Genomic DNA, 14,027 nt, shown 5'->3' on the forward strand with positions numbered 1-14,027 from the left:
AATTCTTTTTTATAAACTGTTTTAACTATATGCTTTCAAAATCCCAATATATATAATCCAATACCCAAATTTCTCAATAGCCTTGACACTAGAATACCTTTCTCCCAAAGTATATTATTTCAAAATTTGGTACATTCCTCAGAATGATATTAAGGTTCTATAACTATTCTTTAGATATGATGCTGAATCTCCAAGTAGACTCGTCTATCATTAATGTTGTACTAATGGATATCTAAACAATATCTCTTTAAGCTCTTGAGCCTGTAGCATGCCCATGAATTTCCCAACACATTTGAATGTGAAAATTTCCAATCTGAAAACCTAAATTAAATGGCACAAATTAGAATTTTAAAAAATACAGGAGCTTTAACAATGATGAACCCAAATTAACATGATGGAATTTAATAGGATTAAAGGTAAAATCTTCCATTTGGGGTTAAAATGTCAACTACAAAGGAATGGCTTTGAAAAATTTACTCAAATGACTTAACAATAGTTGGTGTTAGCAAAAAAAGAATTATTTGTTTATTTTATAATCTTTATGCATCAATACTAGTAGATGGTGATCAAAAAGCAATGCAAACTTAAGCAGAATTAACAAAAATACAATGTTCAAAATGAAAGAGGTAACAGTTCCACCACACTGTGAACTGACCAAACTATACAGAAATATTGTGTTCAATTCTAGTAACTATATTTTAAGTACAAACAAAAAAAACAGGTGACAGAAGTATCAATATTCATGGACATTGTTATATAAAGAATACTTCATGGGTCAAAGTATGTTTAGCCTGATGAAGTGAAAACTTAGGGGAACAGGATTATTATCTTCTGATTATATGGATGTCTTCCAGGAAGAATTAGGAGTAGACTTATTTTGTATTGCTCCATAGAAATTATCCACTCATTTGAAGTCAAAACTCTAAAAATTGAAGTTGTTAAAAATATAATGAGGTGGCAAGAATGTCAAAAATAGGAATAATTAATATTGAAGTGATGATGGAGAGGAAAAAATATTAATGCATTTTTACATAACTAATTTGATCCAACCATTTTGAAAAGCTATTTGGAATTATCTTAAGGAAGTGAGTAAACTACATAAACTACATAGATTCTTTGACCCAGAGTCCCCAATATTGAGCACACATAGTAAAAAGTGAAAGGTACAAAGGAGCAAAAAAGGTCCAATATACACCAAAAAATTAGTAACAGAACGTTTATAATTAAAATAGAAACAAAATTAATAAATCATTTTGGAGGAATGGCTAAACAAATTATAGCACATAAATTTTATGAAATGTCAGTGTGCCATAAAAAAGAACATTGGGAAGACTATGAAGATTCATGTAAACTGATACAAAATGAAATAAGCATAACAAAAAAACAATACTCATATTAACTAGACTAATATAAATGGAAAGAACAACAAAAATAGGTGATATATTTGTTAATATAATAATCTAGCTTGATCTTGAAAAAGAAATATGAGAATGTATTTCCCTCTCTTTTGTGAAGAGGTTGATAATATGAATGAAGAACATCATATATATTATGTAACCTGGTTAATTTATTGATTAGTCTTGCTGAATTGAATTTTCCTTTTTTTTTATTCTTTGTTATAAGAAACAGTCTTCTAGATGGCAGGAACATCAAGTATATATTGAGAAGTAAATAGGATGAAATGTAAAAGATATCAGATAAAACTTTTTAAAAATGGAATAAGGTGTAATTGATGTAATGAGTTCACCATCACTAAGAACATTGCAGCAGACCTTTGATTCATCAGAGATACTATGATTTTTTATTTGATACTACTTTGTTTAGAAATATAATTTAGTGTAGGGTAATATTCTCTTCCCTATTAATTAAATATTTTACATAAAATGTTCAGTTTGAAACAATAGCATAAAAATCATTAGCAGAGTATGGCTACCATTACTGGTAAAGAAATTAATCATATGTCTCCTTCCATCACCATGGTTATACAGCCTGAAATCTTGGTTATACTGTGCCAAACAGAAATCAGATAAATACTGTCAAAACAAGAGTCAAATTGATTTAGTTCCAGAGAATTCAGTGTTTCTTGAAAATATAAAAACTTGTGAAATAAATAAAAATTGAACAGCTGCATGTTTTAACATTCATCAAAAGAGACTTGTTTAGACTAGAATTCATTTGTCAGGAAAGACAATAGCAAAGAGATGATTTCCTCTGTAATTCTTCCTATGCTCTTTCATATTTTCTTCTCTGACCATACATGAGCATAAGAATAAAAAGATCAAGAGACAGCCTGGTATTTTTTCCAGAAGAGTGAAAAAATTATAGCACTTACAATATGATTATCCAAAGGAATTCAGAAAAGCCTTTCTGAAAGAGTTTGTAAGAGTAGAGTCAGTGTACTTTAGAAGGGTAAGAGTTTAACACAAGTCAGTTCCTCCATATCTTCCCTATAATCATCCCTTTCCACTTCTTTTAAAGGCCAACATCCACACAAAAATGCATTACTTCCACTACACCTAGGATTATCTCCACTATATATATTGAACTGTATTTCCCTTCCCTTCATGTAAACTCACTGCCCCAGTGAATAATGGAGCTATTTAAGTTAAAAGCTTGTATTAGGATATCAAATGCTTGGAATGTTAATTGAGAATAAATGGATACTAAAATCTGAGGCAAAAATAAAAAAGAATGTTTAAGGATAAAAAATCATAAACTTGGGAAACTTCACCTTTTTCTTTGATGCTTCTGACTTCTTTGACATATTTTTCAGTTTTTTATGTAAATGGTTCAGAACCTGAAAAAAGCATAAAAGAGTATTTTAATTCTTCAATGAATCTTTTTATATCTCATATTTCATTGATATCAAACATAATCATTAAATTTTGAAATGACAGTTTTATTAGTTTCAAATTCACATTAATTTTAAATACTTATTACAGAGGAACAAAAATAGTTTTGGTTGTTATAATGCTTTAGCACTGGACTGTTTCCCACATATATATCATTGTTTTTAAAAAGTTAAAGACAACATTACCCAGGATCCCATCATAAATATGTAAAAATATGCTTGAAAAAAATTAATGCCCACATATAATCCTTGCTTTTTATTTACCACTTCATAGTATTCATGCATATCATCATCATTACCCTCCTGGTAAGCAGGTTCCATTATCCTTTTTCATTTTACAGAGAATGAAATTAAAATCAAAAAGCTTAAATTGCTTGCCCAGGATCACACAGTCAAGTAGTATCAAACTCAGTCTTCTACTCAATACTTCTTTCTTTGTAATATGCTGATTCCTTGTAGAAAAGCTCCCTTTGGCCTATGGTTATAGAATATTTTTATGCAGAATGCCAGTATTTGTAGGTTTGTACTTTTGCTTCATGTTGTAATAGTTCTGAAAACATCTATGCCATGTCATTCTTGAAACTCCAGAATCTAGTACAGTGCCTGGCATATAAGCCATTTAATAAATACTTGTGAATTGATTGACCTAGCTCCCATTGTTCCATGCTAAGTTGGTCTTTCTACTCCTTTCGATCTACTTTTTTCCTCTTCATTCCACAATAGCACAAGATTATTGAAATTGTGCCTTACTATGTTTCTTCTGTGCCCTTTGTTTATAACTATCCCACAACAACTCACCAAACATCATATTACTATAAATTTTGATGCTAGTTCTTTCCTGTACATGTCCTTCTTACTTAAATGAACCATATTTTAAGAAATTACTCTTAGAATCTAAGAGAGAAAGACAGACAGACAGACAGACAGAGAGGGACAGACACACACACACGACACACACACACACACAGAGAGAGAGAGAGAGAGAGAGAGAGAGAGAGAGAGAGAGAGAGAGAGAGAGAGAGAGAGAGATAAAGGTTGGATGAGATCACCTTAAGGCATCATCTACTTGATCCTCTAATCCAGTCATGGGGAACCTATGGCAGGGGTGATAAAAATGGCATGTAGAGCTCTCTGTGAGCACACTGTAACCCTCACCTCCCACCCTCTGCCAGAGATCCTTACTAGAAAGACAGAGGGACTCGATCCAGCTGCTCCCCTCCCCCTCTCATTGACACCTAATGACATTTTTCACATGCTCTACCCCTCTGCCCAGGAGCCCAATGGGAGCTCAGAGGAGGTAAGATGGGCAGCTTCACAGGTAGCAGAGCTGGAGGGGAGCAGAACACTTGGGCCACTCCCCTCCCCCTCTCTACACTTGCTGAGGACATTCCTCACTTCACCCACCCATCCATCCAGCAGCCAAATGAGAGTGCTTCCTCCCTCTCCTGTGAGGGGTAAAAGGAGTGGGACACACTCAACACTCAATAGGGGGGGCAGGCATGGCACTCAGTCTAAGGAGTGGTATGGGGGCATGGCCCAGCACTCTATCTCTAAAAGGTTTGTCATCCAAAGGAGAAAGCCTTCCATAAAATATCTCTGACAGGTAAATATCTAGAATCTGTTTAAATACAGAACTTCAAATAAAAGTGAGCTTGCTACTTTACAAGTTAGCTTATTCCATTTTGGAACAGCTTGAATGGTTAAAAAGTCATTCCTTCTCCTAACTAAAATTTGCCTCCCTATAACTTACAATCATTAATGCAAACTACTTTCTGCAGACATAAGGTAAAACTGATTGTCATTTCTTGACTCATGAATAAAATCTGCCATGGAAAGTGTCACCAATGAATAAAATAATATGGTGAAGCCACTCAGTTAAATTCCTAGATTCTTACAGTTGGGAAGTTCCCTAAATGAAAAGGAAAACAATGCCTGCTTACTGGGAGGATATCAAGATTCAGTGAAATAATATGCATAAAATAGTCAGGGATTATGTGTGGATATAATTTATTTCTATAACAAAACCAATGAGGGCTCATTTTGTATTCTCACTTCCAGTAACATATAACTCACAACCTCCCTCAGGCAACCATTCTGTTTCTGGCTAGCTCTCATAGGATTGTTTATTTTCTTTGTTAAGCATGGGTTTGCTTTTCTATAACATCCATCTGTAAGTCCCAGTTCTATTCTTTGGATTCAAGCAGGACAAAATTAATTACTCTTCTGTATAATGACCCCTGAAATATTGGAAGGCTACTGTCATGTTAATCCTATTTCATCTTCTTCAAATTGTGTCCTTAGTTTCTTCATCTAATCCTCATACAGAATTATTTTAAGAATCTTCATTATTCTGTTCACCCTGCTCTCCATATGCTCCTGAGTATATCCATCTTTGGACATAATATACCAGAAATCATTTGATCAGGGCAGGGGAAGAGTGGGACTATCACCTTCTTTACTTGAACATTGTACTCTCTTAATGAAGGCAAATATTGCATTAGCTCTTTCAGTTACCACATTACACTACTAATTCATATTGAGCTTTCACATCACTGTTCAATTTGGGTTTTGAAAACTGTGACCTATTTTTATCTACCATCTTTTCATTGATACCCAAGAGTATAATTCAGTTCTGTGTTGCATATGAAAGTGTTCAACTACATATAATCTCTCACATGAACCCTATCATAATTATGTTGGTCCTGCAAACAATTATCTGTCATTGCTTTCCAGTATTCCAGCTTAGTACAAGTCTGGAGGATAATTGGCAGGTTTCAGACAATGTTTTTAAATTGGTGATTAAAATATTGGCATTAGAAGTCAATTGATTGGTTGTTGTCCTTTGTATTCAAAAGGGATCAAAACAGCCTCACTATGTGCAACTTCTTAATACTCTAAAACACTGCAAGAGGAAATTAATTGAATTAGATTGAACTGACTACTTCCATTGGTCATAAGGAATAGATTGGAAAAATACATTACCTTTGAGATAAGATATTATTCTCTATTAGAATAACCACAAAACATTTAAAGTTATTTTGGACAATGAACTTCATTCATTTATAAGATCAGTCCTTTGAGTAAAGTCATCCTGTTTTTATTATCTGTGAAATTCAGAATTTTATGAATAATGAAAAATTTTGCTCTCCCATTGACCTGCCCCAAATTACTTGACTTCTCATTATCTATAATAGGTCATTACTCAAATGCAACCTGAATAGTGAATACATTAAGCAGGTATTATTAACCTGACATTCATTTATTATTTACCTATAAAAGACTATCTGCTGAGTAGGATGAGATTGAAGAGATCCTGCCTATAACCACAGCAATAGCTCAGCATAAAGTAGAGGCATGCAATTCAGAGAGAGGCCATAAAAGGTCAAAATTTTATAAAAATATGTTGTCAGGGGTTTTCATTTTATTTTGATTTCTTAATTTGCTAAACAAGGGGATAGTAGAAGAGAGAGATTAATTTTTTGTTTGTTCATTGAAAAATAAAATAAAACTCATTTTAAAAATAAAAAGAAATAGTTTGAATTATGTAAGTAGCTCACCAACAGATCCTATAGCAAGCCAACACTAAACCTACTTCTTTCTAAGGAAGAGAGAGAAGAGAAAGAACAAGTATTTGTTAAATGCCTATTATGACCCAGATACTGTACTAAGTACTTCACAAATATGATCTTAATTGAGATTTCATCTCACCACCTCAAGTTCTAGTGATAATCAGTGGCACAAGTTTGCTCCACCATGACCCCCTACTTTGATTAGCAAGAGAGATAAAGAACTTAAAGGGGGAGATGCAAAAAAAGCATATAGATATGGAGATATAAAAATCAATGAAGCAATAGGAACAGAAAGGAGAGATCCCAAATATTACCATTATTATTTTGTAGAACAATATTACCGGAGAAATTAGTTTTTTAAGAACCATGTTTTAAATGAACAATTGGCTTATAACATCATTACAGTGGGGTTTTACAACTTTACTGTGAGATTTTGTTTATAATATATTGGTGATAAAATCCATTCCATTTCCATGATTCTATGATACTATTCTGAAACAATATTCCAGGACTGGGAGTTAAATTTGTCATGCAGCCCAATGACAGTCTGATGAAACCTTTAGATATTTTTTCTCAAAATAATCTTTTTTAAATAATTGAAGAAAATGATAAATATAAGAGATTAGTAAAAATAAATATATGAATTGTTTTGTTCCCATCCAAGTTTAGGGACAACCAAAAAGTTATCATAGATCCCTTGGTTTAAGAACTCATGATCTAGAACAATGAATGTCTAGAATTTGGATGGAATGGGAAGGTTACAAGGAAAGGGATATCCAAAAGAGTACAAACATGTATAGGGCACCAAAATAGTATATATTCTGGATAGCAACCAGGAAGGATTACAAGTGAACAATGATCACTGTCTGGGAGTGAAGTAATGCTGAGAAAAGACTAGACAAAACTAGCAAACCAGAAAATGGAAGACAACAAGGAACATAACATCTGGGGGTGGAGAGAGTTATGTGTAGATCAGCAAATGCAACAACAGATCTTGTATCATGTCTGTAAGGCTTGTATGCTTCTATCTTGTTTGCTTCGATCTGTGGAATAAATTGTCATCCCCTACACCTCTCCCAGAGCCTAGAAGAGGCATAAGAGGGAGTTATCTGTAAACCATTTGCATGGTGAAAGGGTATGACTATCTTTTAATTAGATAACAGGATCCATGCTTCTTTCCTTATTCCTCCAGATGGTAGCATTTTCCCCTCCAATGTAACCTCCCATTTACTTTGTATATATCATATATATCTCAATTATTGATTTATAGTTGCCTATGCCATTAAACTCTGAGATCCTTGAAAGCAAGGGCTGTTTTTGCTTTTTTCTTTTCATCCCCAGAGTTGAATATAATGCCTTGTACATAATAAGCACTTGATAGATATTGTTGATTGACTGATTGATTTTTTAAATTAATTTGTGTCTTATATGCTCAAGCCTTGTCTGCTTGGTCCACCCAATAATTAAGCCTCACTCTCAATCAGTGGTTCAGAGAATCTGCATACAGGAAGATAGAAAGAGGTAGCCAGAAATGAGCACCAAAATAAAATAAGTTGAATTATTTTATAAGCATAATTAATAAGGACTTATGGAAGATATTTTGAAAGCTTAGCTATAATTACAAGTGGTTCATTTGGATATTAGTAGGACACATGAAAGTAGAGTCAAGGTTTAATGGAGGATCATCCAAAGTGGTGGGAAGGTAGCAAGCATTTTATGAAGATCCTCTTATTTTTTTAACCCTAAAAAGGATAGCCCTCATCAGGTTTAATCCTGGTATGAGTTACAGTTATTGGTTAACATAAAGACATATTATATTAATTGATAGTTTATATGTGCACATATATAAATATGTTTGTATGTATGCAAAAGCAAAATTTACCTAAGATCAAAATATTATTTAAATTATTAAGTCCACAAAACTATGCAAAGTCAATTTGTAATTTCTGGGCCAAAATATAGTCCTCAGTAAGATCTTCACATGTATGCTTTTTCCCAATACAACTTTCTAAATAAATTGGTTAATCCTTGAAGAATATGCTAAGTACTCCATACTATATTTTTCAAAATGTCTAACATATCTATACTGGAAAGAAATGGGTGTTTTTAAGGCCCAAAAGATTAAAATGGGAATAGATATTTTAAACAAAGAGCATTTATAATATATTCTTAACATAAAAAGTCATGCATGTAAATGATATCTATGTGTATTGAAATTTAAATACATGAGTGTGTTTGTGTATAGTTCCAAAAGTCTTAGGACTATTAAAGCTTAAAATTACCCTACAATTTTTGGGAAACCCTGTGTATATAAGTCTATTTATAGAGAGATAGATATATAGATAGTGATATAAGTATAGAATTCTATCTATATAACTATATATGAATGTGTAGAAATCTATAATACAAAAATATAGATATAGGTATAGATGTACCTGCACTGAGAGTCTGGCATATGTTTTGAGTATCTCTGATGTCTTCTTCCCACATGAAAACTTTCAGAAATCTACATCCTGTTGAGTTGTTATTGCATGTAATAAAATGACTTGAAATGGCTGTGGAACATGCACAGACAATCTGTAAGCTATTCTGGTTAGCTAAGCATGTGTTGAAGAGAAGGTTCTTTAATAGCCCATCCATTCAAAAAGACCTGTCAGCCTCAGTGAATGGCTCTTTGGTTAGAGTCCTTTGCTGACATTATCCAGTGAAAAATAATAATGTAAGAGCAGAGCTCTTGGGGCATTTTCCCTTCTTAGGTCATGTGGCCCCAAGAAATAGACATTGATCATTATTCTCTGTGTTCTTTTTCTTTCTAAGTAAAAGGAGTGGAGCCTGAAAAAATTAAGTTTCAAAGGGTAAGGAGAGTAAATATCTAGGCTTTCCAGCACCTGGGCTTTGCATCTAGTTCAGTACTGGTGCACAGAAAAACAAGGAGAAATCATGCCACTTTTAGAATCCCTCCTTCAACAGCTAAGACATGGATGCATCCAGCACTCATGCTACATCTGAATGTGAATGTCATACCAATGCTTAGGTAGGAGGTAAACTGTTTTGAGCCTACTTCATCCAAAGTTTGGCATATTATAGGGAAGCATTTATTCCAAAGATGTTGCCAGGAACTTTTGGTCTTTCCATATATTCAAAGTAAATGTCCTTTTGTTAAAAGCTAATTGATGTTAAGAGGTTAAATGGAACTTAGATGCTAGTCAATTACATCTATCAGGTAGAGGAGAAGGTATCACACAGGTAATGTGGGCACAACATAAAAGAAATAGAGAAGGAACTCCAAATTAACAAGATATCCTAGATCCATGAGGAGCAAAGATAGCAAGATAGCAAGCCTGGCTCTAGGAGTAAAAATCAAAGTATATTAATCATGTATCACAAATTATAAGTATAAGCTTATAAGCTTTTCTTTCCTCCTCCTCTTACTCTTTTTTATCTTTTTCTTTCCTTCCTTTGATTTACACATGAGTTCACAGGACAATTGTTCCCTTCTCTTGTCTTTTTTTTTTCTCAAAACCCCCTCCTTTTTTCTGAGAGTTGAAAGACTTTCATTTTTTTTCCTAACCAAGAGAAGTCCAAAAAGGAAACTTCAAGAAATCTCTAGAAGTATATTCTAGAATGAACTTCTCCAAGAAGATAACTTTTATCCTTTTTTGTTTATTTATTTCTTATTAGTTATTTATTAACTTTTAAAAAACATTTCTTGTTTTTTAGTGAGGACAGACACAAGGACCAAGGAAAGCATGAACTATCTGAACTTTGGTAACCATGTATTTGGGAATTAGCAAAATCTGCAGGTTCACCAAATATGGGAGGCCTGAGGTTTCAAAAAAATTGTTTAACTGAGGACTATCTAAGAATTATGCATCATGTACATCAGTTGGACTCGATATACATCAGCGAAGGAGTAAATCAAGAGAACAATTTTTGGAACTTCCATAAACCACTAGAGAGATTTTCAGAATTGAGTATATTGACCAATATGCCACAAAACATGCTAGTGGTAGCAACTATTTAACTCAGGCAGGGACAGAATTATTGGAGATTGTCAAAGGAATCAATCAAATTGATGGATTCTCCAATAAACTTGATAAAACCATGGAGTATGCATATTCTTTTGAAGGTACCTGCAGGTCAGTTCTCCTTGGATTACATGAGATTACAGGTCCTTAGTCTTCATCTGTAGGGTGCCTTCCATTGTGATGTTGAATGCCTACTAGGACTTTACTAAGAGATCTTAAAACATGCCTCATTAATCAGGAAGAAATATTATTTTCAGAGGTACCACCTTTCTCCGTGAGCTATAAAAACAAACTAATTGACCAACTTTTTCAGTTTCTTCGCCTTTTGCTTTGATCCATTCTTTTTTTATAAACTTTACCATTTATCTTAGTATTGATACTATGAATAATAAGGCTAACCGATGGGGTTTAAATGACTTGTCCAGGATCACATAGCTAGGATATGTCTGAGGGCAGTATTGAACTTATGTTCTCTTGACTTCAGGTCTGGCACTTTATCCATTGTCATACCAAGTTGTCCCAAGCCTTGATCCATTTCTATACCACATGAAATGACAAACAAGTTAAATTAAAAAAAAAAACATGGAGAGGACTATGTAAAGTTTTGAAAAAGAAACAAACAGAACCAAGAAAACATTATATATAGCAACAGAAATGTTGTTTGAAGAATGACTTGTGTGTGGTCATCTCTAGGGAAAAAACTAATATTAGAAATAAGGAAGGCATAATTTTATATATAAATACAAGTTTTTGTCAAATGATGCCTTCTCTATCTGGGGTGGGGAAGGAAGGGAATTAACTGAAATTTTTAATGTAACAAACAAACAATAAATAAATCTAAATTAAAAAAGAAATTACACTTAAGAAAAGAGATAGTTGGAACATAGTGGAATCAGGGAAATTTATGTATAGAGGAAACATGAAGGAGACAATACAGAAGAACAGTTCACAAGAAACCAGAAAGAAGATACTAGAGGCATGGAAAAGTATTGGACCTCATTATTAAACCCCCAAAAGCATGCATTAAAACACTGAAAACTGAAAAAATAATGCATTATAGGGGTGGGGTTGGAAATATTTCTCTCACTCTAGTTTTTAGAAATAACTAACTTCTCCTAAAAGCAAATTGAGTTATAGGGCTGACAAATAGCATCTGAATACAAATCATAGACAAGAATTCCTGAAATTCTCTTGGACCAAGATACAGCATTTGATAGACATTAATATAGTTCCCATAGAACCACATGGCAGAATTATATAGATCTGAATATGTAATAAAAAGATAGAATGGACTTTTTTTTAACTCAAAGAATTCTAGCACTCTTAAAGAAGAGCAATGCAGCACTAGAGAAGGAAAAATGCCTCAATTTTTCAGGGAGGAAAAACAGAAGGGGGATGGAGAAGATGAGATCTGCAAAAATAGACCAGGAAGTTTTCTTTCTATTCCAAGCAAAATTGTAGAAGTCATTTTTAAAGAGATGGTTTGTAAATACTTAGAAAGGAATGCAGTGATCAGTAAAAGTCTTTTTAAAATTTAAAACGTTCTTTTAAAGCAGGTCATGTCAAAATAACTTCATGCAATATCTTGGCAAGTTTATTAAACTATTAGGTAATGGGAATGTACTATAGATATAAAATGTTTAGATTTTATCAAGGCATATGAAAAAGTTTATTGTGCCATCCATAATATATAAAATGGGATGATATGTGCTAAGAAATGGCAGTTAGTTGAACTCAGAATTAGTTGAATGTGTATATCTAAAGAGTAGTCATTAATAAGTCAGTATCATCTGAAAAATTACAAACTAACCATGGTAACTCACCTATGCAGTTCACTTTGTTACACTGAATTTAAGAAGGAGGGTGAAGATCTTATTGGTCAAAGCTCTCGAGCACAGAACCACCTAAGCAGTCTTTACAACAGCCATGAGGTAAGTTGAGTTTTGGGAAGCAGGCTTCAAGTAGATTGAGGGAAGCAGAGATTTTCCCAAGGGCATTGTTTAGATCATAATTAAGTTACAAATGGAAAAAATGGAGAGGCTGGGAGCTTGCATAGTGGGATAGCAGGGAATAAGAGACTACTAGGCAATAATAAGTGAATTCCATGTTGAGACTATATTAGAGACAAACCACACAATTGACTATCAGAGGGAGGGTGGAACATGATCCATTTCACCAAACTCCAATTTGCTATACACTCATGCACATGAGCTTATCCCATCACCTCTTGAGATTGCATTGCTCCCACTTTGAAGACCACTATCTTAGAATACTGAAACAATTGTATAGTGCTTAACATGCTGCCAGGCACATGGTTAACACTATAAAAAATGCTTATTTTTTTCTCTTTCTCTTTCCCTATCAGCAAATACTTTTTCAGTCAGTTCAGTCAACCAGTCCTGAATCCACACAATTATATTATCACTAGTCCATATCCTTCTATCAAAAAGCTTTTTTAAATTCTACAATTGATAAATAGCCAAAAGATATGAACAGGCAGTTCTTAGAGAAATCAAACATATCTTTATAGCCATATTAAAAGTGTTCTAAATAGCTATTGATTAGAGAAATTCAAATTAAAACAACTCTGAGGTACCAATTCAAAATTATCAGATTGGCTAATATGACAGTAAAAGAATGTAACAAATGTTGGAAGGGATATGGGAAAACTGGAACACTAATCTATTGTCAGTAGAGTTATGAACTAAACCAACCATTCTGGAGAGCAATTTAGAACTATGTCCAAAGGGTTATAAAACTATGCATACCCTTTGGTCCTGTAATACCACCAAAAGGTCTGTATTCTAAAAAAAGATCTAAAGGGGGGAGGGAAGATATATTTGTACAAAATTATTTACAGCAGTTCTTTTTGTGGTGGCAAATGTGTCCATTAATTGAGGAATGACTGAACAAGTTGTGGTATCTGATTGTAATGCAATACTGCTGTGCTGTAAGAAATGATGAGCAGGATAATGTCAGAAATATCTAGAAAGACCTACATGAACTGATGCAAGATGAAATGAGAAGAAACAGAACATTGTACATAGTGACTTTATAAGATTATCGGTTGTGAAGGACTTGCTATTCTCAGCAATGCAACAATCCAAGACAATTCTGAAGGATGCTATCAACCTTCAGAGACAGAACTGATAGAGTCTAAATATAGATAGAAAGATACTATTTTTCACTTTGTGGGTGTGATTTTTTTCAGCTTTTGTTTTCTATGAGTCTCCTTTCATAGCACAACCAAAATGGAAATATGTTTTGCATGATCACATATATATATATATACATATATATATATATATATATATATATATATATATATAATTGATTAGATTGTGTGCCATCTCAGAGAGTAGGGGAGGAGAAAATTTGATTATCAAAGGTTTTGGGGAAAATCTATATTGGGGGACCAGCTAGGTGATTCAGTGGAATGAAAGCCAGAACCAGATATGAGAAGTCCTAGGTTTAAATCTGTCCTCCAACACTTCCTAGCTATGTGATCCTGGCAAGTCACTTAATACTAAATGCCTAGCCTTAATAGTTCTTCTGCCCTTGAACGAATACACAGTAATG

The 14,027-nt window shown here is 33.4% G+C and overlaps 1 protein-coding gene across 1 annotated transcript in view; it reads right to left on the reverse strand.

The window, feature by feature from the left end:
- Positions 1-14,027, reverse strand: part of GALR1 (galanin receptor 1) — a 43,562-nt gene that overhangs the window by 23,168 nt on the left and 6,367 nt on the right. The window contains exon 2 of the mRNA XM_001374302.4: positions 2,732-2,797. Within this exon, the coding sequence (XP_001374339.2) occupies positions 2,732-2,797 (66 nt within the window). The remainder of the gene's footprint in view (positions 1-2,731; positions 2,798-14,027) is intronic.

The sequence above is a fragment of the Monodelphis domestica genome, chromosome 3, assembly GCF_027887165.1.
Source record: "Monodelphis domestica isolate mMonDom1 chromosome 3, mMonDom1.pri, whole genome shotgun sequence".
Lineage (NCBI taxonomy): Eukaryota > Metazoa > Chordata > Mammalia > Didelphimorphia > Didelphidae > Monodelphis > Monodelphis domestica.